Source organism: Anomalospiza imberbis, unplaced genomic scaffold (assembly GCF_031753505.1).
Source record: "Anomalospiza imberbis isolate Cuckoo-Finch-1a 21T00152 unplaced genomic scaffold, ASM3175350v1 scaffold_146, whole genome shotgun sequence".
In the NCBI taxonomy this organism is placed as follows: Eukaryota; Metazoa; Chordata; class Aves; order Passeriformes; family Viduidae; genus Anomalospiza; species Anomalospiza imberbis.
In genome coordinates this window covers 127,973-148,605 of record NW_027099781.1, presented here as the reverse complement: position 1 = coordinate 148,605, position 20,633 = coordinate 127,973, and the positions used below count along the sequence as shown (strand labels likewise).

At 66.8% G+C, this 20,633-nt stretch overlaps 4 protein-coding genes across 4 annotated transcripts in view; 3 read left to right on the top strand and 1 right to left on the bottom strand.

The window, feature by feature from the left end:
* Positions 1–4,280, top strand: part of SAMD4B (sterile alpha motif domain containing 4B) — a 7,181-nt gene extending 2,901 nt beyond the window's left edge. The window contains 10 exon segments of the mRNA XM_068178036.1: positions 5–91; positions 622–853; positions 1,216–1,301; positions 1,405–1,526; positions 2,037–2,097; positions 2,099–2,198; positions 2,201–2,232; positions 2,859–2,967; positions 3,259–3,348; positions 4,201–4,280. Coding sequence (XP_068034137.1) covers positions 5–91; positions 622–853; positions 1,216–1,301; positions 1,405–1,526; positions 2,037–2,097; positions 2,099–2,198; positions 2,201–2,232; positions 2,859–2,967; positions 3,259–3,348; positions 4,201–4,229 — 948 coding nt within the window. The 3' untranslated portion in view covers positions 4,230–4,280.
* Positions 1–20,633, top strand: part of OPA3 (outer mitochondrial membrane lipid metabolism regulator OPA3) — an 80,629-nt gene that overhangs the window by 12,843 nt on the left and 47,153 nt on the right. The gene's annotated exons all lie outside the window — the stretch shown is intronic.
* PAF1 (PAF1 homolog, Paf1/RNA polymerase II complex component) lies at positions 4,996–10,414 on the bottom strand. The gene is made up of 14 exons (XM_068178026.1): positions 10,306–10,414; positions 10,060–10,089; positions 9,867–9,959; positions 9,522–9,643; positions 8,796–8,862; positions 8,340–8,441; positions 7,798–7,903; positions 7,462–7,530; positions 7,027–7,130; positions 6,836–6,952; positions 6,232–6,360; positions 5,691–5,796; positions 5,528–5,615; positions 4,996–5,408 (listed from the first exon to the last, which is right to left on the bottom strand). Exons 1-14 carry the CDS (start codon positions 10,353–10,355, stop codon positions 5,011–5,013), a joined length of 1,581 nt encoding a protein of 526 aa, XP_068034127.1. The 5' UTR covers positions 10,356–10,414; the 3' UTR covers positions 4,996–5,010.
* MED29 (mediator complex subunit 29) lies at positions 10,434–12,892 on the top strand. The gene is made up of 4 exons (XM_068178032.1): positions 10,434–10,655; positions 10,902–10,960; positions 11,223–11,307; positions 12,630–12,892. Exons 1-4 carry the CDS (start codon positions 10,434–10,436, stop codon positions 12,861–12,863), a joined length of 600 nt encoding a protein of 199 aa, XP_068034133.1. The 3' UTR covers positions 12,864–12,892.

The window sequence follows — 20,633 nt, the reverse complement described above, 5'->3', positions numbered from 1 at the left end:
TCAGAACGTCACCAAGGGCGCGCGGCACAAGATCGCCCTGAGCATCCAGAAGCTGCGGGAGCGGCAGAGCGTCCTCAGGGCCCTGGAGAAGGTCACTGGGAGGGCACTGGGCTGCTCTGGGGGTCCTCAGGACTCCCGGAGGGGGTCCCTGATGTCCCCAGACCCACCTGGTGACTCCAGGGTCACCACTGGGCGAGTTCCTGACGTCCCCAGGCCTGGTTCAGGGGGTCCCCAGGGCTGGGGAGGGGGATGGCCCCCAGTGTCCCCAGGGACGGTTCAGGGGGTCCCCTGGGATGGCGGGGTTGGGGGTGGTTCCTGGTGTCCCATGGGATGGTCCAGTGGGTCCCCAGTGTCCCCAGGGATGGTTCTGGGCTCCCCAGGGATGGTTCAGGGGTCCCCAGTCTCCCCAGGGCTGGTCCAGGGGGTCCCTGGGGATGGTTCAGGGGTCCCCAGGGCTGGTCCAGGGGGTCCCTCCGGGGGTGGTTTGGGGCAGGGGGGGGATGATTCCCATATCCCCACACCTGCTGGGGGGGGCTGTGTCCCCACACCTACTGGGGGGGGGGAGGGGCCGTGTCCCTGACGTCCCCTCCCCATGTCCCCCCACCCCCCTCCCAAACCCAGGACATCCTCGAGGGGGGCAACCTGTGGACGGCGCTGCAGGAGCTGCAGCAGATCCTGGTGACCCCCATCAAGGCCTTCCGGCCCCCCCCGGCCGCGCCCCCACCCCCTGGGCCCCCCGATGGGGCCCCCCCCGAGGCCTTCGCGCCCCCCCCGGCCCCCGAGGCCGAGGCCCCCGCAGCCCCGGTGCCCGACGGGGACATCCCGGGCCAGTTCACGCGCGTCATGGGCAAGGGTGAGCCCCGAGCCCCCCGCCCCGGGGCAGGGAGGGTGGGTTTGGGGGGGGGGGCCCGATTTGGGAGGGTTCAGGGCTCGGGGAGGGGTTCAGCGTTCTTGGGGGGGCGTTTTTTGGGGGTTTTGGGGTGTCCCAGGGCAGGTTTGGGGGTGGGGTTTAGGGCCCCCTGACCCCCTGCAGTGTGCACCCAGCTCCTGGCGGTGTCCCAGGGATTTGGGGTGGGGTCTGGGGGGGTTTTGGGGCTGTCTGGGGGGGTTTTGGGGCCCCCTGACCCCCCTGCAGTGTGCACCCAGCTCCTGGGGGAGTCCCGGGGTTTTGGGGGGGTTCTGGGGGGGTTTTGGGGCCCCCTGACCCCCCCGCAGTGTGCACCCAGCTCCTGGTGTCGCGGCCAGACGAGGAGAACATCACCAGTTACCTCCAGCTGCTCGAGAAGTGCCTGAGCCACGAGGTACCCTCGGGTGGGGGGTCCTGGAGGGGGGGGGGTCTCTGTGTCCCCCCCCGCCCCCCGAGACCCCGGGGACCCCCCCGTGACCCTCCCCGGGCCCCCCCAGGCGTTCACGGAGACGCAGAAGAAGCGGCTCCAGTCCTGGAAGCAGCAGGTGCTGAAGCTGCTCCGCGCCTTCCCCAAGAAGGGGCCCCTGGACGGCCCCCCCCGGATACCGGCCCCCAAAAGGTACCTGGGGGATGGGGGTCCAGGAACCCCCCCCCGGGCTGCTGGCCCCCCCCCGGGCTGCTGGAGCCCCCCCAAAATCCCCATTTCCATCCCAGGCTTCCCAGTGCTGCCCCGTGCGGGGTTTGGGAGCTGCTTGGGAGTCCCCCCCCGCCCCAAAATGCTCAGCACCCCCCCCCCAAAACCTCAATTTTGGGGGGTCTGACCCCCATCCTCCCCCCCCCCCCATGGGTTGTGCACAGTCCCCAGTTTGGAGGGGCTCAGTGAGTTCCCCCCGCCGAGGTTTGGGGGGATTTGGGGCAGTTTGGGGGATTGCGGCTCGCCCCTGCCGGTGCTATTTCCTCCCACCCTGATTTGGGGTGGGGGGGGGGAACAAAGGGATCTCCCCCCCACCTCCCCCAATTCCCCTCTCTCCCTAATTTGGGGGGTGCGGGAGGCGGTTTTCCCTGTTCTGGGGGGGTTTTGGGGGTCTCAGCCCCCCCCTGACCCCCCCGTTTCCCCCCCACCCCCCAGCTGGGCCTTCGGCTCCAACTCTCTCCCCATAGCTGGCTCTGTGGGGGGGGGGCGGCGGGGGGGGGGCCCGCCCCTTCGCGCTGCCCCCCCGGGCCCTGCCCCCCCCGGCCCGCCTGGGGCTGCTGGGACCCCCCGGGGGGGCCCCCGCCCCCAGACCCCCCCTCGGAGCCCCCCCTTGGGCACGCAGGGACGGCAGGTGGGTCTGGAGGGGGGTTTTGGGGGGGAGACGGGGATTTGGGGGGGATTTCGGGGGGGAGACGGGGATTTGGGGGGATTTTTGGGGGGAGACAGGGATTTGGGGGGATTTTTGCGGGGAAACGGGGATTTGGGGGGGGATTTTTGGGGGGAGACGGGGATTTGGGGGGGATTTTTGGGTGGAGACGGGGATTTGGGGGGGATTTTTGGGGGGAGACGGGGATTTGGGGGGCGGGTTTTGAGGAGGATTTGATGGTTTAGGGAGGAGATGAGGATTTTGGGGGGATTTTGGGGAGTATTTGGAGATGGGGATTTTGAGGAGGAGATGAGGATTTGGGGGGGATTTTTGGGGAGGATTTGGGGGGGATTTTGGGGAGGGGATGAGGATTTGGGGGGATTTTGGGGATGATTTTGGGGAGGATTTTGGGCCAGCTTTGGAGGAGGATTTGGGAGGGGGGAGATTTTGGAATTATCCTGGGGAGGGGGCACATCTACCTGTCCCTGCTTGCTTTTATTGGGGTTGGGGGGGGTTGGGGGGGTCTCCCTCTCCCCCTGGAGACCTTTTGGGGGGGCTCCCCCCACCCTGGGGGTGCTGCCCCCCCGGTGACCCCCTGTTGCCCCCCCCAGAGCCTTTGGTTCGGGGCCGGGGGGGGCCCGGGGGGGTCCCCCGGGAGCCGCGGGGCCGTGCAGAGGACGCACTCGCTGCCCGTGCACAGCTCGGCCCTGCTCGCCTTCCCCAGGGTAGGGGGCCGGAAATGGGGGGCGGGGGGCCCAGAAATGGGGGGTGGGGGGGCCCAGGAATGGGGGGGAAAGCTCCTGGGATGGTGTCTGGGGGGGGGGGCACCCCAAAAATGGGGAGGGGGACCCCGACAATGGGGACGCCAGAAGCGGGGAGACCCTAAAACGAGGGGGAGAGAGACCCTAAAATGAGGGGGGGGCTCAGGGTGCTGGGGGTGTTTTGGGGTGGGGGTTTGTTTTCTCTTTTGGGGATGCGCCCCCCCTGACCCTTTCTTTTGGCTCCCCCCCACCCCAGAGTGTCCCCCCCCCGGGACGGACCTGGAGATCAACCCCACGCTGGAGTCGCTGTGTCTGAGCATGACCGAGCACGCGCTGGGGGGTACGGGGACACCGGGGGGGGACACGGGGACATGGGGGGGACACACGGGGACACCGGGGGGACAGGGGGACACCGGAGGGACACACGGGAACATGGGGGGGACATGGGGACACTGGGGGGGACACACGGGGACACGGGGGGGACAGGGGGACACCGGAGGGACACACGGGGACACTGGGGGGACATGGGGGGGACAGGGGGACACCAGGGGGACACGGGAACATGGGGGGGACATGGGGACACTGGGGGGGACACACGGGGACACGGGGGGGACAGGGACACCAGGGGGGACACGGGGGGGACAGGGGGACACTGGGGGGGACACAGGGGTGACATGGGGACAACGGGGGGGACAGGGACACCAGGGAGGGGGTACGGGGACATGGGGGGGACACAGGGGGGACACTGGGACACCATGGGGGGGACACTGTAGGGGAGACACGGGGGACACAGGGACATGGGGGGGGACACGGGGACAGAGGGGCATCAGGGAGGGGGTACGGGGACACAGGGGGACATGGGGGGCACACGGGGACACTGAGGGGGGACACAGGGACATGGGGGGACACGGAGGGGACACCAGGGGGACACGAGGACGCCCAGAGGGGAGGACACGGAGGGGACACATGGTGGGGGACAGGGGGAACACGGGGGGGACATAAGAGGGGACACAGGGAGGGCACATAGGGGACACATGGGGGGGGACACCTGGACACCATGGGGGACACTGGGACACCCATGGGGGGGACACTGGGGGTGACACAGCTGGGGACCTGGGACACCCACGGGGGGGGACACCGAGGGAGCTGGGGGGGTTTTGGGGCCCCCTGACCCCCCTGTCCCCCCCCACAGACGGCACAGACAAAACCTCCACCATCTGATGGCGCCGCCGCCCCCTCCCCAAACTGGGGGGGCACCTCCTTAACCCACCCTCCTTCCTGCCCCAAACCCCCCTGGGGGGGTCCCCAAAACGCCTGGGGAGGGGCAGACCCCCACCCCCACCGCGCTCGGGGTTTTGGGGGGTCCCCGGTGAGGGAGGGGCCCCCCCCAGGCCGATGACCTCGCGGGGGTGGGGGGGGGGGGCCATGACACTACAGGGGGGGCTTTTTTTTTGAGGGGGAGAGAGAGTGGTGGGAGGGTTGCGTTTCCTCAGTTTTTAAAAATCCCAAAATTTGGGGGATTTGCGGATTTTATTTTCTCTTTCTCGTTGTTTTTTTGGTTTTGGTTTTTTTTTTTTTTTCTCTTTATTGTTATTATATTATTATTAATTAATTATTTCTGTCCTGGCCCCCGCGGGGTGGGGGAGGGTGGGGGGGGGGACACACCCACCCCAAATTTAGGTACAACACCGCCCCCCCCTCCCCCCCACCAACCCCCCCGGGGGTGGGGGTACCCCGGGCCCCCCCCCCTCGGTACAGCCCCTCCCCCCCCCCCCCCTTTGTAGCGCTGCGGCCCCAAAATAGAAAGACAAAAATCGTTATTTTAGATACATTTTATTATGAATCCTTTTGTTATGATATGGCTGGTAACCATTGACCTTATTAAACACAAAAACCGCCCCGAGACGCTGCTTTTTTGCCCCAAAATGGGCCCGCAGGGGTGGGGGGGGGGGAACTGGGGTGGGATTTTGGGGGGAGGGGAGGGAAGGGGGTCACCCCCTCCTCACTCGCTGGAGGACTCGGAGCCTTCGCTGGCGCTTTCCTCCTCCTCTTCCTCCTCCTCCTCCTCCTCCTCCTCGCTGGGGGTGAGCTGGGGGCTGCGGGGCGCCGGCCCCCCCCCCTCGCTGCCTTCCTCCTCCTCCTCCTCCTCCTCTTCCTCCTCCTCCTCTTCCTCCTCCTCCTCCTCCTCGTCGTTGTCGCTGCCGAAAATCTCCTCCTGGTCCCGGGCGGCCCGAGCGGCGTCGCTGCCCCCCCGGCGGCCACCCCGGGCTCCTTCAGCCTCTTCCTCTTCCTCCTCCTCCTCATCCTCGCTGCGGGCGGAGCCCCCACCGCGCTCCGAGCCCGACCCGGAGCCTTCAGCCTCGTCCTCCTCACTCTCGCTGCCCTTCTCCCGCTCCTCGTCTGCTCGGGGGGGGGGGGTTTGGGGTCCTCAGTGGGCTGAGCCCCCCCAAACGGGGGAGGGATCTGGGGAGGGGGATTTGGGGGTGCGAAATGGGGGGATTTGGGGCCCGTGCCCGAACCTGATCCCGGCGTTTCCTTCTCAGCCTCCATCTCCTCCTCCTCCTCCTCCTCGGGCTCGTGGTTCTCCAGCTGCGCCCGCCGGGCCTCCTGTGGGGGGGCAGGGGGCTCAGGGAGGGTCCCGGGGGTGGTCCTGGGGGTCGGGGACCCCTCCCCACGTCCCACCTGTGCCTCGAGCTCCTTCTCGTTCATGTCGCGGTGCTTGACCACCAGCACGGCGTTGGTGCCCGACTGGACCCCGGCGCGCGCCCGGCGCTTGCTCAGCCGGACCCTGGGGGGGCGCGGGGGGGGTCAGGGACCCTCCCCAAGGACCCCCCCAGACCCTCAGGGGCGTCCTCAGGACCCCCCAGGACAACTCAAGACCCCTCTGGGGACACAATCAGTGCCCCCGGTGCTGACTGGGAAAATCTCCCAGCGCCCCCAGCAGAGACTTGAGGCAGCTCCCAGTGCCCCCCAGTCCCTCCCAGTCCCTCCAGTCCCTCCCAGTGTCCCCCCAGTCCCTCCCAGTGCCCCCCAGTCCCTCCCAGTGCCCCCCAGTGTCCCCCCAGTCCCTCCCAGTGCCCCCCAGTCCCTCCCAGTGCCCCCCAGTGCCCCCCAGTCCCTCCCAGTGCCTCCCAGTGTCCCCCCAGTGCCCCCCAGTGTCCCCCCAGTCCCTCCCAGTGCCCCCCAGTGTCCCCCCAGTCCCTCCCAGTGCCCCCAGCCCCACCTGGTCTCCAGCTCGTTGTAGTAGACGCCGTCGCCCTCGCGGAAGATGAAGAAGTAATTCTCCTCGTAGCCCTTGCTGGCCTTGTTCTTCACGTTCCAGTTGTACTCCCGGGCGATCTTGTAGTCGTACCTGGGGGGGGGCCGCGGGGGGGGGGGGGGTGGGTCGGGGAGGGGCCGAGGGACCCCCCAAAACCCCCCCCCAAATCCCAGTTTTGTCCCCCAAAACCTCCCGGAGCGCTGGGAGCATCGGGTCTGTTCTTGGCGAGGATTCGGGACCCCGGGGCTGCCCCCAAACCCCCCCCGGGGGCCATAGGGGAACCCCCATTCCCAGGGACGCCCCCCACAGTCCCAAAAGCCCCCCCAAAACCCCCCCGGGGACCACAGGGGAACCCCCATTCCCAGGGACGCCCCCCCAGTCCCAAAAGCCCCCCCAAAACCCCGTTTCCACCCCAAATTCCCCCGGGATTCCTTGCACGTTCTTCATTTCCCGGGAGACTCCAGAACCCCAACAGAGCCTTAAACCCCCCCCTCCATTTTTTATGATTCCCCTCAAGTTCCGGGGACTCCCCTGGGTGTTTGGGGGCGGTTTTGGGGGTCCCCCTTACACGTCCTCGGGGGCGTAATCCACGTCCTCCTCCTGGTCCCGCTTGCGCTTCCGCAGCGTTTCCTCCACAGGCAGGAAATAGGCCACGAACTGGTTCCCCTCCTCGTCCATCATCCCCCTGCGGGACCAAGGTCAGGGGGCGCCCGCGGGGGAATTCGGGGTGCCCGGAGGGGGTCTGGGGGTGCCTGGGACCTGATCATGGCCTGGGACATCATTTCCAGAGCCGCCGCTCCCGACGTGTCCTTGGGGGCCGGGTCCGAGTCGAAGATCACTTGGGCACAGGGGTTGATCCACATCTGGGGCAAACGGGGCAAAATGGGGAAAAGCGGGGAAAAAGGGGGGAAAAGCGGGGGGTGGGGAGGGGGAACAGGAGGAGGGAGGGAAGAGGGGAGGGGGAAAAAATCGGGGTGTGGAAAACGGGAGTTTGGGGGGGAAATATTGGATTTTGGGGGGAAAAATTTGATTTTTGGGGGGGAATATTGAATTTTGGGGGCAAATATTGGATTTTGAGAGAGAATATTGGGTTTTGGGGGGGAATATTGGACTTTGGGGGGGAATATTGGATTTTGGAGGAGGAATTTGGAGTTTAGGGGGGGATAAAAGGGGGTGGGGGATCCCCAAACCCACCTTGAAGTCGGGGAACACGGGCATCACCTCCAGGGGCGTCACCCGGGGTTTGCTGTAGTGCTGTGTGATCTGCTCAGGGACCCCCCCCGGGATGAGCACCAGAAAACCCCAAAATCCTCCCCAAACTCACCCCAAAACCCCCCCAAAATCACCCCCCAAGAAACACCTGAATCCCTCCCCAAATAACCCCTAAAATGAGCCCCAAACCACTCGAAAAAAAACCCCCAAATCACCCCCAAACCTCCCAAAATCAGCCCCCGAATTCAGCCCCTAAAACCCCCCTCCCAAAGCCCCAAACCCACCCCAAAATCCCTCCCAGAATCCCCAAACCCCGACCGGTTTCTGGGCGTCCTCAAAGGTTTTCTCGATGGCCGCGATCTGACTGTCCCTGTCCTTGTAGATCTCCTCCTCTGTGAACTGCTGCTTCACCGACACCCCGATCCTGCCAAACCGCCCCAAATCACCCCAAAATCACCCCAGAACGCTCCCCACGCCACCCTCAAAACCACCCCAGAATCAGCCCGAAACGCTCCCCAAGAATCACCCAAAAGCCGCCCCCAAAAACATCTCCAAACCCCCCCCCAGAGCACAGCACGAAATCACCCCAGAATCACCCCAAAATCACCCCAAAAGCCCCTTCAAATTACCCCAAAACGCCCTCAAATGCCCCGCCAAAATGACCCCAGGAACACCCCCAAACCACACCCCAAAATCCACCCAAAAAATTACCCCACACCCACCCCCAAACCCCATCACCCCCCAGCCCCTCCCTGTGGCCATCCCCAACCCCGCCAAAAAAGCCCCCAAAAAGCCCCAAAAGCCCCCAGAAAGCCCCAAAAAAGCCCCAAAAGCCCCCAAAAAGCCCCAAAAGCACTCACTTGACCTCGGGTTTCTCGTTGCTCACCCCGTAGCGGTTGAACTCGGTGGAGATGTACTCGGTCTTGCGCATCCAGGGCACCACCTTGGCATGCTGCTGCGACCTGCCGGCCCCGCGGGGTCACCCCAAAACCGTCCCAAAACTGCCCCAAAACCACCCCAAAACTGCCCCACAGAACCACCCCAAAACCACCCCAAAACTGCCTCACAGAACCACCCCAAAACCACCCCACAGACACCCACAAAACCACCCCAAAGCACAGCTCTAGATCACCCCAGAATCACCCCAAAAAAACACCCCAAAATCACCCCAGACTCCCTCTTAGAACTACCCCAAAACGCTCCCCAACTGTTTGGGGCACCCCAAAATGGGGTTTGGGGTCTGGGGAACCCCCCGGGGCAGGTCTGGGTTTGAGGAAGCCCCCGGGCAGTTTTGGGGTGCCCCGTTGGGGTCTCACCTCTTGGAGCTCGTGGGGGCCTGGATCTCCTCCTCCAGCAGCTTCTCGTCAGCGGGGTCCAGGAGCACTGCGGGAAACGGGGTCAGCCCGCCCCAAACGGGGTCAGGCTGTGGGGTTTGGGGTCAGGCTGTGGGGTTTGGGGTCAGCCCGCCCCAAACGGGGTCAGGCTGTGGGGTTTGGGGTCAGGCTGTGGGGTTTGGGGTCAGGCTGTGGGGTTTGGGGTCAGCCTGCCCAAACGGGGTCAGGCTGTGGGGTTTGGGGTCAGGCTGTGGGGCTTGGGGTCAGCCCGCCCCAAACGGGGTCAGGCTGTGGGGTTTGGGGTCAGGCTGTGGGGTTTGGGGTCAACCTGTGGGGTCTGGGGCCAGTCCGAGGATTTGGGGTGAGCCCCAGGGATGTTTTGGGGTGGTTTTTGGGGTGTTTTGGGCCAGTTCTGGGGCAGTTCTTGGGCCAGCCCCGGGGCTGTTCCAGGGCCATTTTTTTGGGGTGGTTTTGGGCCAGTTCTGGGGCAGTTCTTGGGCCAGCCCCGGGGCTGTTCCAGGGCCATTTTTTTGGGGGGGTTTTGGGCTGATTCTGGGGTGGTTTTGGGGCCAGCCCTGGGGGTGTTTTGGGGTGGTTTTTGGGCCGGTTTGGGTTGGTTTTGGGGCAGTTCCGGGGCCTTTTCTGGGGTGATCCTGGGGTGGTTTCGGGGCGGTTCCGGGCCAGTCCCGGACTCCCTGCCCTGCTCACCGCCGGGGTCGATGCGGTACGTGTCGGGGTTGATGAGGTCGATGGTGACGCCGAGGTCCGGCTCCGTCAGCAGATCGTGCTTGTGCTGCTTCTCCAGGGACGTGGCCTTGTACTGCACGAACCTGGGGCAGCGGCCCCGGGGCCCAGATCAGCCCCGAACCCGCCCCAAACCAGACCCAAAACCACCCCGAAACCAGACCCAAACCCACCCCAAAGTCAGCCCCAAACCCGCCCTGAAATCAGACCCAAACCGCACCAGGATCAGCCCCAAACCCACCGGGATCCCCCCGGGATTCCCCCCCGAATTCCCCCGGGATCTCCCCCGTCCCGGTCCCGGTGACGGACCTGCTCTGGTCGAAGGGGTACGTGATGAACTTGGGGTCGAACGGGATGTCCGGCAGGCTGTTGCAGAACTTGACCCGGCAAACGACCCCGGACCTGCGGCGGGGCCGGGTCAGGGCCCCGGAATCGCGGGGGCCCCGAAATCCCCGAACCTCGCCCCAAAACCGGGGCGGGGACCCCTCCCCCCCCCGCTCACCTCTCGGGGAGGGTCCGGTGCGAGCTCGGCCTGCGGGGGAGGGGGGGCGCGTCATGACGTCACCGGGGTCCCCCAACGCTTCCGTGACGTCACGGGGGTATCCCGTTATTTGCCCTCCCCCACCGCTTCCCGCCGCAGGGTGACGTCACGGGGGAACCCCCTCCCGCCCCGCCACCACCGCGGGCGGCCCCCCCCCGCTCGGAGTGACGCATTGTGATGTCACGGAGGCGACGTCACGGCCGTTACCGGTGCCCCGGTTCATCGCGCTGCGCCTGCGTCTGGATGGTGGGCGCCATGGCCGGTGGCTACTTCCGGTTCTGCGCGTCGCCTCCCGCCGGCGTCACTTCCGCCGAGCGCCGGAAGTCGCGAAAAACATGGCGGCACCGCCGCCGCCTCAGGCCGGGCCGGGCCCGGGGCCTCCCTCAGCGCCCGCGGGGCCGGGGCCAGCGGCGGGGCCCGGAGCGGGGCCGGGACCGCCCCCCGGGGCCGCGCAGGGCCCCGCGCTGCCCGCGCAGGCGGCGGCGGCGCAGGCGCAGGACTTCGATCCCGTGCAGCGCTTCCGGCTGCTGCTGCCGCAGCTGAAGGAGAGCCTGCAGGTGGGCGGGGCCTGCCGCCGGGAAAGGGCGTGGTTTGGCGCCGCGAGGGGGCGGGGTTTGCCGGAGGGGGCGTGTCTCTTGAGGGGGTTCCCCGGGATTTTGGGGGGCCGGGCCCGGGAGGCTCCGGGGGCTGTCCCTGAGCCCGGCCCCTCGTCCCGGTCACTGCCCCGGGCCGGGGGCACTGGGGGGGCTGCGGGTGCCCCCCTGTGTTCCCCGGAACCCCGCCGTGACCCCCCTGTCCCGCAGACTCTGATGAAAGTAGCGGCTCAGAACCTGGTGCAGAACTCCAACATCGACAACGGGCAGTGAGTGACCCCCAGTGCGAACAGTACCCCCCAGTGCCCCCCAGTACCCCCCAGTGACCCCCAGTGCCCCCCAGTGCCCCCCAGTGACTCCCAGTGACCCCCAGTGACTCCCAGTGACCCCCAGTGACCCCCAGTGCCCCCCAGTGCCCCCCCAGTGCCCCCCCAGTGACCCCCAGTGCCCCCCAGTGCCCCCCAGTGACCCCCAGTGCCCCCCAGTGCCCCAGCCCCTCCCAGTCCCTCCCAGTGTCACCAGTTCCCACAGGAAGAGCGCTGACGGGGCCCTGCAGCGCTTCGACAAGAGCCTGGAGGAGTTCTACGCCCTGTGCGACCAGCTGGAGCTGTGCCTGGTGAGAGACCCCAAATCCCCCAAATCACCCCAAAAATCCTCCCCAAAACCTCCTGTGCGACCAGCTGGAGCTGTGCCTGGTGAGAGACCCCAAATGCCCCCAAATCACCCCAAAAATCCTCCCCAAAACCCCCTGTGAGACCAGCTGGAGCTGTGCCTGGTGAGAGACCCCAAATGCCCCCAAATCACCCCAAAAATCCTCCCCAAAACCTCCTGTGCGACCAGCTGGAGCTGTGCCTGGTGAGAGACCCCCAAATCCCCCAAATCACCCCAAAAACCTCTAAAATAACCCCAAACCCCTTCAGATTCACCCCAAATCCCCTCTCTGCCCCCTCCAACCCCCTCCAAACCTCCCCTAAGTCCTCCCAAAGCCCCTCTTACCCCCCCAGACCCCCAGAAACCCCCCCAGACCCCTCTGAGCCCCCCCAAACCACCAAAAACAGCCCCTGACCCCCTCTAATCCCCCCCAAACCCCTATAAACACCCCCAAACCCCCCCAGTGCCCCCCTAAACCCCCTCTCAGCCCCCCCAAAACCCCCCCAAACTCCTCTGAGCCCCTCCAAATCCCTTCTGAGCCCACCCAAATCCCCTCTGAGCCCCCCTAAACCCCCATAAAGCCCCCCTAAACCCCCCAGAGCGCCCCCAAACCCCCTCTCATCCCCCAAAACCCCCTCTGAGCCCCCCCAGATCCCTTCTGGGACCCCCCAAATCCCCTCTGAGCCCCCCCAAACCCCTGTGAGCCCTCCCAAATCCCCTCTGAGCCCCCCCAGACCCCCTCTGAGACCCCCCAAATCCCCTCTGGGACCCCCCAAATCCCCTCTGGGACCCCACAAATCCCTCTGAGCCCCCCCAAAGCCCCTCTCATCCCCCCCAAACCAACCCAGATCCCTCTGATCCCCCCCAAACCCCTATAAACACGCCCAGACCCCCCACCAGACCCCCACAAACCCCCCCTGAGCTCTCCCAATCCCTCTCTCATGCCCCCAAATCCCCTATGAGCCCTCCCTAAACCCCCCCAGACCCCTCTGAGGTCCACCATAAACACCCCCAGACCCCCCCAGACCCCCCAAACCCCCTCTGAGACCCCCACCAGACTGCCCCAACCCCCCCCCGACCCCTCTGAGCCCCCCCAAACCCCCTCTGGGCCTCCCCAGACCCCCCCCAGACTCTTCTGAGGCCCCCCAAACCCCCTCTGAGCCCCCCCAATCCCCCCCAGACCCCTCTGGGCCCCCCCAAACCCCCTCTGAGCCCCCCCAGACCCCTCTCATCCCCCCAAACCCCCTCTGGCCCCCCCAGACCGACCCCCCCGAGCTCTCCCCGCAGCGGCTGGCGCACGAGTGCCTCTCGCAGAGCTTCGACAGCGCCAAGCACGCCCCGGCGCTGGTGCCGGCGGCGCCCAAGGGCGAGGGGGGCGCGGGGGGCGCCGAGAGCCTGCCCTACACGCAGTACCTGCCCCTGATCAAGGCGCAGATCGCCGGCGCCAAGGACATCCACAACGCCCTGCTCGAGGGCACCAACAAGATCACGGGCAAGCTGCCCCCGCCGGGGGTGCCCTGACGGCCTGGGGGGGTCTGACGGCGTTTGGGGGGGTCTGGGGGGGCCTGGGGGGGGTCTGGGAGAGATCTGATGGCGTTTGGGGGGGATCTGGTGGCGTTTGGGGGGGATCTGGGAGGATCTGGGGGGATCTGATGGTGTTTGGGGGGGATCTGATGGCCCGGGGGGGATCTGGTGGCATTTGGGGGGGACCTGACAGCCTGGGGGGGTCTGAGGGGGATCTGGGGGGCACCTGACAGTGTTTGGGGGGGACGTGGGGGGGGTTTGGAGGAGCCTGGATGGCACCTGGGGGGCTCAGAGGGGGTTTGGGGGGGACCTGATGGCCTGGGGGGCTTTGGGGGGGATCTGACGGCATCTGGGGGGCTCAGAGGGGGTTTGGGGGGGCCCTGGTGGGGCCATAATGGCATTAGGGGGGTCCTGATGGGATTTTGGGGGGTTCTGATGGGGTCTGGAGGATCCTGATGGGATTTTGGGGGGGTCCTGATGGGATTTTGGGGGGCTGAGACCCCCGTGACCCCCTGAGCGGCACTCGGGTTTGGGGGGGGGGGGGGGGGGGGGGTTGTGCTGTTTTTGGGAAAACGTTGGATTTTTGGTAAATAAACCCGTGTTTTGTGACAGCGGCTCTTCGGCTGTTCCGTGCGTGATGTCATGGGGGGGGGTGGGGGGAGAGGAACGAGAGAAACAGCCCGGGACGGGCGGGGATCCGCCGTGACGTCACGACCAGCGCGGGTGACGTCACGCCTAGCAAAAAAAAAAAAAACAAAAAAACAAAAAAACAAAAACAACGCTCATTTTGGGCCTCTCGCGCCGCCGTCAGAGGCCGCGAAGACTCGCGAGAGCGACACGGAGCAGACAGGAAAAGGGCGGGGTTTGCCGCCGGAAAAGGGCGGGCTTTGCCGCCGGGAAAGGGCGGGGTTTGCCGCCGGAACGGGGCGTGGTTTGCCGCCGGAAAAGGGCGTGGTTTGCCACCGAGAAAGGGCGGGGTTTGCCGCCGGAAAAGGGCGTGGTTTGCCACCGAGAAAGGGCGGGGTTTGCCGCCGGAAAAGGGCGGGGTTTGCCGCCGGAAAGGCGTGGTTTGCCGCCGGGAAAGGGCGGGGTTTCCCGCCGAAAAGGCGTGGTTTGCCGCCGGGAAAGGGCGTGGTTTGCCGCCGGAAAGGGCGGGGTTTGCCGCCGTGAAAGGGCGTGGTTTTCCGCCGAAACGGGGCGTGGTTTTGGCGCCGAAAAAGGGCGGAGTTTGCCGCCGGGAAAGGGCGTGGTTTTCCGCCGGGAAAGGGAGGGGTTTTCCGCCGGGAAAGGGAGGGGTTTTCCGCCGGGAAAGGGCGGGTTTTAAGCCGCGAAGAGCCCCCCTCCCGTGCCGGGATTTTGGGGGGCTCTGTGGGGTTTGGGGACCCCACCCCTCCCAAACGAGGGGGGTCCTATCAGAGGGGAGCGGGGGGTGCCGCGTCGGAGGCCTGTCGCGCCGCCGTCGGAGGCCGCGAAGTCTCGCGAGAGCGACGCGCGAGAGCGACACGGAGCGGACAGGAAAAGGGCGTGGTTTGCCGCCGGAAAAGGGGGTGGTTTGCCGCCGAAACGGGGCGTGGTTTTCCGCCGGGAATAGGCAGGGTTTGCCGCCGGAAAAGGGCGTGGTTTGCCGCCGAGAAAGGGCGTGGTTTGCCACCGAGAAAGGGCGTGGTTTGCCGCCGGGAAAGGGCGGGGTTTGCCGCCGGAAAGGGGCGTGGTTTGCCGCCGGGAAAGGGCGTGGTTTTCCGCCGAAACGGGGCGTGGTTTGCCGCCGGGAAAGGGTGGGTTCTACGCCGCGTAGAGCTCCCCTCCCGTGCCGGGATTTTGGGGGGCTCTGTGGGGTTTGGGGACCCCATCCCTCCCAAACGAGGGGGGTCCTAGCAGAGGGGAGCGGGGGGTGCCGCGTTTTGGGGGAAAACGTTGGATGTTTGGTAAATAAACCCGTGTTTTGTGACAGCGGCTCTTCGGCTGTTCCGTGCGTGAAGTCACGGGGGCGTGGGGGGAGAGGAGCGTGGGAAACAGCCCGGGACGGGCGGGGATCCGCCGTGACGTCACGGCCGGCGCGGGTGAAGTCACGCCTAGCAAAAAAAAAAACCAAAAAAAAACCAAAAAACACCAAAAAGAACGCTCATTTTGGGCCTGTCGCGCCGCCGTCGTAGGCCGCGAAGTCTCGCGAGAGCGACGCGCGAGAGCGACACGGAGCGGACAGGAAAAGGGCGGGGTTTGCCGCCGTAAAAGGGCGTGGTTTGCCGCCGGAAAATGGCGGGGTTTGCCGCCGGAAAAGGGCGTGGTTTGCCGCCGGGAAAGGGCGGGGTTTGCCGCCGGAAAAGGGCGTGGTTTGCCGCCGGGAAAGGGCGGGGGTTGCCGCTGGAACGGGGCGTGGTTTGCCGCCGGGAAAGGGCGGGGTTTGCCGCCGGGAAAGGGCGTGGTTTGCCGCCGAAACGGGGCGTGGTTTGCCGCCGGGAAAGGGCGTGGTTTGCCGTCGGGAAAGGGCGTGGTTTTCCGCCGAAACGGGGCGTGGTTTGCCGCCGGGAAAGGGTGGGTTCTACGCCGCGTAGAGCTCCCCTCCCGTGCCGGGATTTTGGGGGGCTCTGTGGGGTTTGGGGACCCCATCCCTCCCAAACGAGGGGGGTCCTAGCAGAGGGGAGCGGGGGGTGCCGCGTTTTGGGGGAAAACGTTGGATGTTTGGTAAATAAACCCGTGTTTTGTGACAGCGGCTCTTCGGCTGTTCCGTGCGTGAAGTCACGGGGGCGTGGGGGGAGAGGAGCGTGGGAAACAGCCCGGGACGGGCGGGGATCCGCCGTGACGTCACGGCCGGCGCGGGTGAAGTCACGCCTAGCAAAAAAAAAAACCAAAAAAAAACCAAAAAACACCAAAAAGAACGCTCATTTTGGGCCTGTCGCGCCGCCGTCGTAGGCCGCGAAGTCTCGCGAGAGCGACGCGCGAGAGCGACACGGAGCGGACAGGAAAAGGGCGGGGTTTGCCGCCGGAAAAGGGCGTGGTTTGCCGCCGGAAAATGGCGTGGTTTGCCGCCGGAAAAGGGCGTGGTTTGCCGCCGGAACGGGGCGTGGTTTGCCGCCGGGAAAGGGCGGGGTTTGCCGCCTAAAAGGGGCGTAGTTTGCCGCTGGAAAAGGGCGGGGTTTGCCGCCGGGAAAGGGCGTGGTTTGCCGCCGGAACAGGGCGGGGTTTGCCGCCGGGAAAGGGCGTGGTTTGCCGCCGGGAAAGGGCGTGGTTTGCCGCCGGAACCGGGCGTGGTTTGCCGCCGGGAAAGGGCGTGGTTTGCCGCCGGGAAAGGGCGTGGTTTGCCGCCGGGAAAGGGCGTGGTTTGCCGCCGTGAAAGGGCGGGGTTTGCCGCCGGGAAAGGGCGTGGTTTGCCGCCGTGAAAGGGCGTGGTTTGCCGCCGGGAAAGGGCGTTGTTTGCCGCCGAAACGGGGCGTGGTTTGCCGCCGGAAAAGGGCGGGTTTTACGCCGCGAAGAGCCCCCCTCCCGTGCCGGGATTTTGGGGGGCTCTGTGGGGTTTGGGGACCCCACCCCTCCCAAACGAGGGGGGTCCTAGCAGAGGGGAGCGGGGGGTGCCGCGTCGGAGGCCTGTCGCGCCGCCGTCGGAGGCCGCGAAGTCTCGCGAGAGCGACGCGCGAGAGCGACACGGAGCGGACAGGAAAAGGGCGTGGTTTGCCGCCGGGAAAGGGCGTGGTTTGCCGCCGAAACGGGGCGTGGTTTTCCGCCGGGAATAGGCGGGGTTTGCCGCCGAAACGGGGCGTGGTTTGACGCCGGAACCGGGCGTGGTTTGCCGCCGGGAAAGGGCGGGGTTTGCCGCCTAAAAGGGGCGTAGTTTGCCGCCGGGAAAGGGCGTGGTTTGCCGCCGGAAAAGGGCGTGGTTTGCCGCCGTGAAAGGGCGGGGTTTGCCGCCGGGAAAGGGCGTGGTTTTCCGCCGGGAAAGGGCGTGGTTTACCGCCGGAATAGGGCGTGGTTTGCCACCGAGAAAGGGCGGGGTTTGCCGCCGGGAAAGGGCGTGGTTTGCCGCCGAAACGGGGCGTGGTTTGCCGCCGGGAAAGGGCGTGGTTTGCCGTCGGGAAAGGGCGTGGTTTTCCGCCGAAACGGGGCGTGGTTTGCCGCCGGGAAAGGGTGGGTTCTACGCCGCGTAGAGCTCCCCTCCCGTGCCGGGATTTTGGGGGGCTCTGTGGGGTTTGGGGACCCCATCCCTCCCAAACGAGGGGGGTCCTAGCAGAGGGGAGCGGGGGGTGCCGCGTTTTGGGGGAAAACGTTGGATGTTTGGTAAATAAACCCGTGTTTTGTGACAGCGGCTCTTCGGCTGTTCCGTGCGTGAAGTCACGGGGGCGTGGGGGGGGGAGAGGGAGCGTGGGAAACAGCCCGGGACGGGCGGGGATCCGCCGTGACGTCACGGCCGGCGCGGGTGAAGTCACGCCTAGCAAAAAAAAAAAACCAAAAAAAACCAAAAAACACCAAAAAGAACGCTCATTTTGGGCCTGTCGCGCCGCCGTCGTAGGCCGCGAAGTCTCGCGAGAGCGACGCGCGAGAGCGACACGGAGCGGACAGGAAAAGGGCGGGGTTTGCCGCCGTAAAAGGGCGTGGTTTGCCGCCGGGAAAGGGCGGGGTTTGCCGCCGGAAAAGGGCGGGGTTTACCGCCTAAAAGGGGCGTAGTTTGCCGCTGGAAAAGGGCGGGGTTTGCCGCCGGGAAAGGGCGTGGTTTGCCGCCGGGAAAGGGCGTGGTTTGCCGCCGGGAAAGGGCGTGGTTTGCCGCCGGGAAAGGGCGTGGTTTGCCGCCGTGAAAGGGCGGGGTTTGCCGCCGGGAAAGGGCGTGGTTTGCCGCCGTGAAAGGGCGTGGTTTGCCGCCGGAAAAGGGCGGGTTTTACGCCGCGAAGAGCCCCCCTCCCGTGCCGGGATTTTGGGGGGCTCTGTGGGTTTGGGGACCCCACCCCTCCCAAACGAGGGGGGTCCTAGCAGAGGGGAGCGGGGGGTGCCGCGTCGGAGGCCTCTCGCGCCGCCGTCGGAGGCCGCGAAGTCTCGCGAGAGCGACGCGCGAGAGCGACACGGAGCGGACAGGAAAAGGGCGTGGTTTGCCGCCGGGAAAGGGCGTGGTTTGCCGCCGAAACGGGGCGTGGTTTTCCGCCGGGAGTAGGCGGGGTTTGCCGCCGAAACGGGGCGTGGTTTGCCGCCGGGAAAGGGCGGGGGTTGCCGCCGGAACCGGGCGTGGTTTGCCGCCGGGAAAGGGCGCGGTTTGACGCCGGAACCGGGCGTGGTTTGCCGCCGGGAAAGGGCGTGGTTTGCCACCGAGAAAGGGCGTGGTTTGCCGCCGAAACGGGGCGTGGTTTGCCACCGAGAAAGGGCGTGGTTTTCCGCCGTGAAAGGGCGGGGTTTGCCACCGAGAAAGGGCGGGTTTTTCCGCCGTGAAAGGGCGGGGTTTGCCGCCGTGAAAGGGCGTGGTTTGCCGCCGTGAAAGGGCGGGGTTTGCCGCCGTGAAAGGGCGTGGTTTGCCGCCGTGAAAGGGCGGGGTTTGCCGCCGTGAAAGGGCGGGGTTTGCCGCCGGGAAAGGGCGTGGTTTGCCGCCGGGAAAGGGCATGGTTTGCCGCCGGAAAAGGGCGGGTTTTACGCCGCGAAGAGCCCCCCTCCCGTGCCGGGATTTTGGGGGGCTCTGTGGGGTTTGGGGACCCCACCCCTCCCAAACGAGGGGGGGTCCTAGCAGAGGGGAGCGGGGGGTGCCGCGTCGGAGGCCTGTCGCGCCGCCGTCGGAGGCCGCGAAGTCTCGCGAGAGCGACGCGCGAGAGCGACACGGAGCGGACAGGAAAAGGGCGTGGTTTGCCGCCGGGAAAGGGCGTGGTTTTGCCGCCGAAACGGGGCGTGGTTTTCCGCCGGGAATAGGCGGGGTTTGCCGCCGAAACGGGGCGTGGTTTGCCGCCGAAACGGGGCGTGGTTTGCCGCCGGGGAAGGGCGGGGTTTGCCGCCTAAAAGGGGCGTAGTTTGCCGCCGGAAAGGGGCGTGGTTTGCCGCCGGGAAAGGGCGTGGTTTGCCGCCGGGAAAGGGCGTGGTTTGCCGCCGAAACGGGGCGGGGTTTTCCGCCGGGAAAGGGCGGGGTTTGCCGCCGTGAAAGGGCGGGGTTTGCCGCCGGGAAAGGGCGTGGTTTGCCGCCGGGAAAGGGCGTGGTTTGCCGCCGGGAAAGGGCGTGGTTTGCCGCCGTGAAAGGGCGTGGTTTGCCGCCGGGAAAGGGAGGGGTTTTCCGCCGGGAAAGGGTGGGTTTTAAGCCGCGAAGAGCCCCCCTCCCGTGCCGGGATTTTGGGGGGCTCTGTGGGGTTTGGGGACCCCACCCCTCCCAAACGAGGGGGGTCCTAGCAGAGGGGAGCGGGGGGTGCCGCGTCGGAGGCCTCTCGCGCCGCCGTCGGAGGCCGCGAAGTCTCGCGAGAGCGACGCGCGAGAACGACACGGAGCGGACAGGAAAAGGGCGTGGTTTGCCGCCGGGAAAGGGCGTGGTTTGCCGCCGGAAAAGGGGGTGGTTTGCCGCCGAAACGGGGCGTGGTTTTCCTCCGGGAAAGGGTGTGGTTTGCCGCCGGAAAAGGGCGTGGTTTGCCGCCGGGAAAGGGCGTGGTTTGCCACCGAGAAAGGGCGTGGTTTGCCGCCGGGAAAGGGCGTGGTTTGCCGCCGAAACGGGGCGGGGTTTTCCGCCGGGAAAGGGCGGGGTTTGCCGCCGGAAAGGGGCGTGGTTTGCCGCCGGGAAAGGGCGTGGTTTGCCGCCGGGAAAGGGCGTGGTTTGCCGCCGGGAAAGGGCGTGGTTTGCCGCCGGGGAAAGGGCGTGGTTTGCCGCCGGGAAAGGGCGTGGTTTGCCGCCGGGAAAGGGCGTGGTTTGCCGCCGTGAAAGGGCGGGGTTTGCCGCCGTGAAAGGGCGTTGTTTGCCGCCGAAACGGGGCGTGGTTTGCCGCCGGAAAAGGGCGGGTTTTACGCCGCGAAGAGCCCCCCTCCCGTGCCGGGATTTTGGGGGGCTCTGTGGGGTTTGGGGACCCCACCCCTCCCAAACGAGGGGGGTCCTAGCAGAGGGGAGCGGGGGGGTGCCGCGTCGGAGGCCTGTCGCGCCGCCGTCGTAGGCCGCGAAGTCTCGCGAGAGCGACGCGCGAGAGCGACACGGAGCGGAAAGGAAAAGGGCGTGGTTTGCCGCCGGGAAAGGGCGGGGTTTGCCGCCGAAACGGGGCGTGGTTTTCCGCCGGGAATAGGCGGGGTTTGCCGCCGAAACGGGGCGTGGTTTGCCGCCGGGAAAGGGCGTGGTTTGCCGCCGGGAAAGGGCGTGGTTTGCCGCCGGGAAAGGGCGGGGTTTGCCGCCGGGAAAGGGCGTGGTTTGCCGCCGGGAAAGGGCGGGGTTTTCCGCCGTGAAAGGGCGTGGTTTGCCGCCGTGAAAGGGCGGGGTTTTCCGCCGGAAAAAGGGCGTGGTTTGCCGCTGGGAAAGGGCGTGGTTTGCCACCGAGAAAGGGCGGGGGTTTGCCGCCGGGAAAGGGCGTGGTTTGCCGCCGGGAAAGGGCGTGGTTTGCCGCCGAAACGGGGCGTGGTTTGCCGCCGGGAAAGGGCGTGGTTTGCCGTCGGGAAAGGGCGTGGTTTTCCGCCGAAACGGGGCGTGGTTTGCCGCCGGGAAAGGGTGGGTTCTACGCCGCGTAGAGCTCCCCTCCCGTGCCGGGATTTTGGGGGGCTCTGTGGGGTTTGGGGACCCCACCCCTCCCAAACGAGGGGGGTCCTAGCAGAGGGGAGCGGGGGGTGCCGCGTTTTGGGGGAAAA

Excerpts from the sequence above, each read along its gene's own strand:
- MED29 (XM_068178032.1), top strand. The coding sequence starts at position 10,434 with ATGGCGGCACCGCCGCCGCCTCAGGCCGGGCCGGGCCCGGGGCCTCCC. Across the intron at positions 10,656-10,901 it reads AGCTGAAGGAGAGCCTGCAG|ACTCTGATGAAAGTAGCGGC; the intron begins GTGGGCGGGGCC and ends CCTGTCCCGCAG. Across the intron at positions 10,961-11,222 it reads TCCAACATCGACAACGGGCA|GAAGAGCGCTGACGGGGCCC; the intron begins GTGAGTGACCCC and ends CAGTTCCCACAG.
- PAF1 (XM_068178026.1), bottom strand. The coding sequence starts at position 10,355 with ATGGCGCCCACCATCCAGACGCAGGCGCAGCGCGATGAACCGGGGCAC. Across the intron at positions 6,953-7,026 it reads ATGTCCCAGGCCATGATCAG|GGGGATGATGGACGAGGAGG; the intron begins GTCCCAGGCACC and ends TTGGTCCCGCAG. Across the intron at positions 5,616-5,690 it reads AGAAGGAGCTCGAGGCACAG|GAGGCCCGGCGGGCGCAGCT; the intron begins GTGGGACGTGGG and ends GCCCCCCCACAG.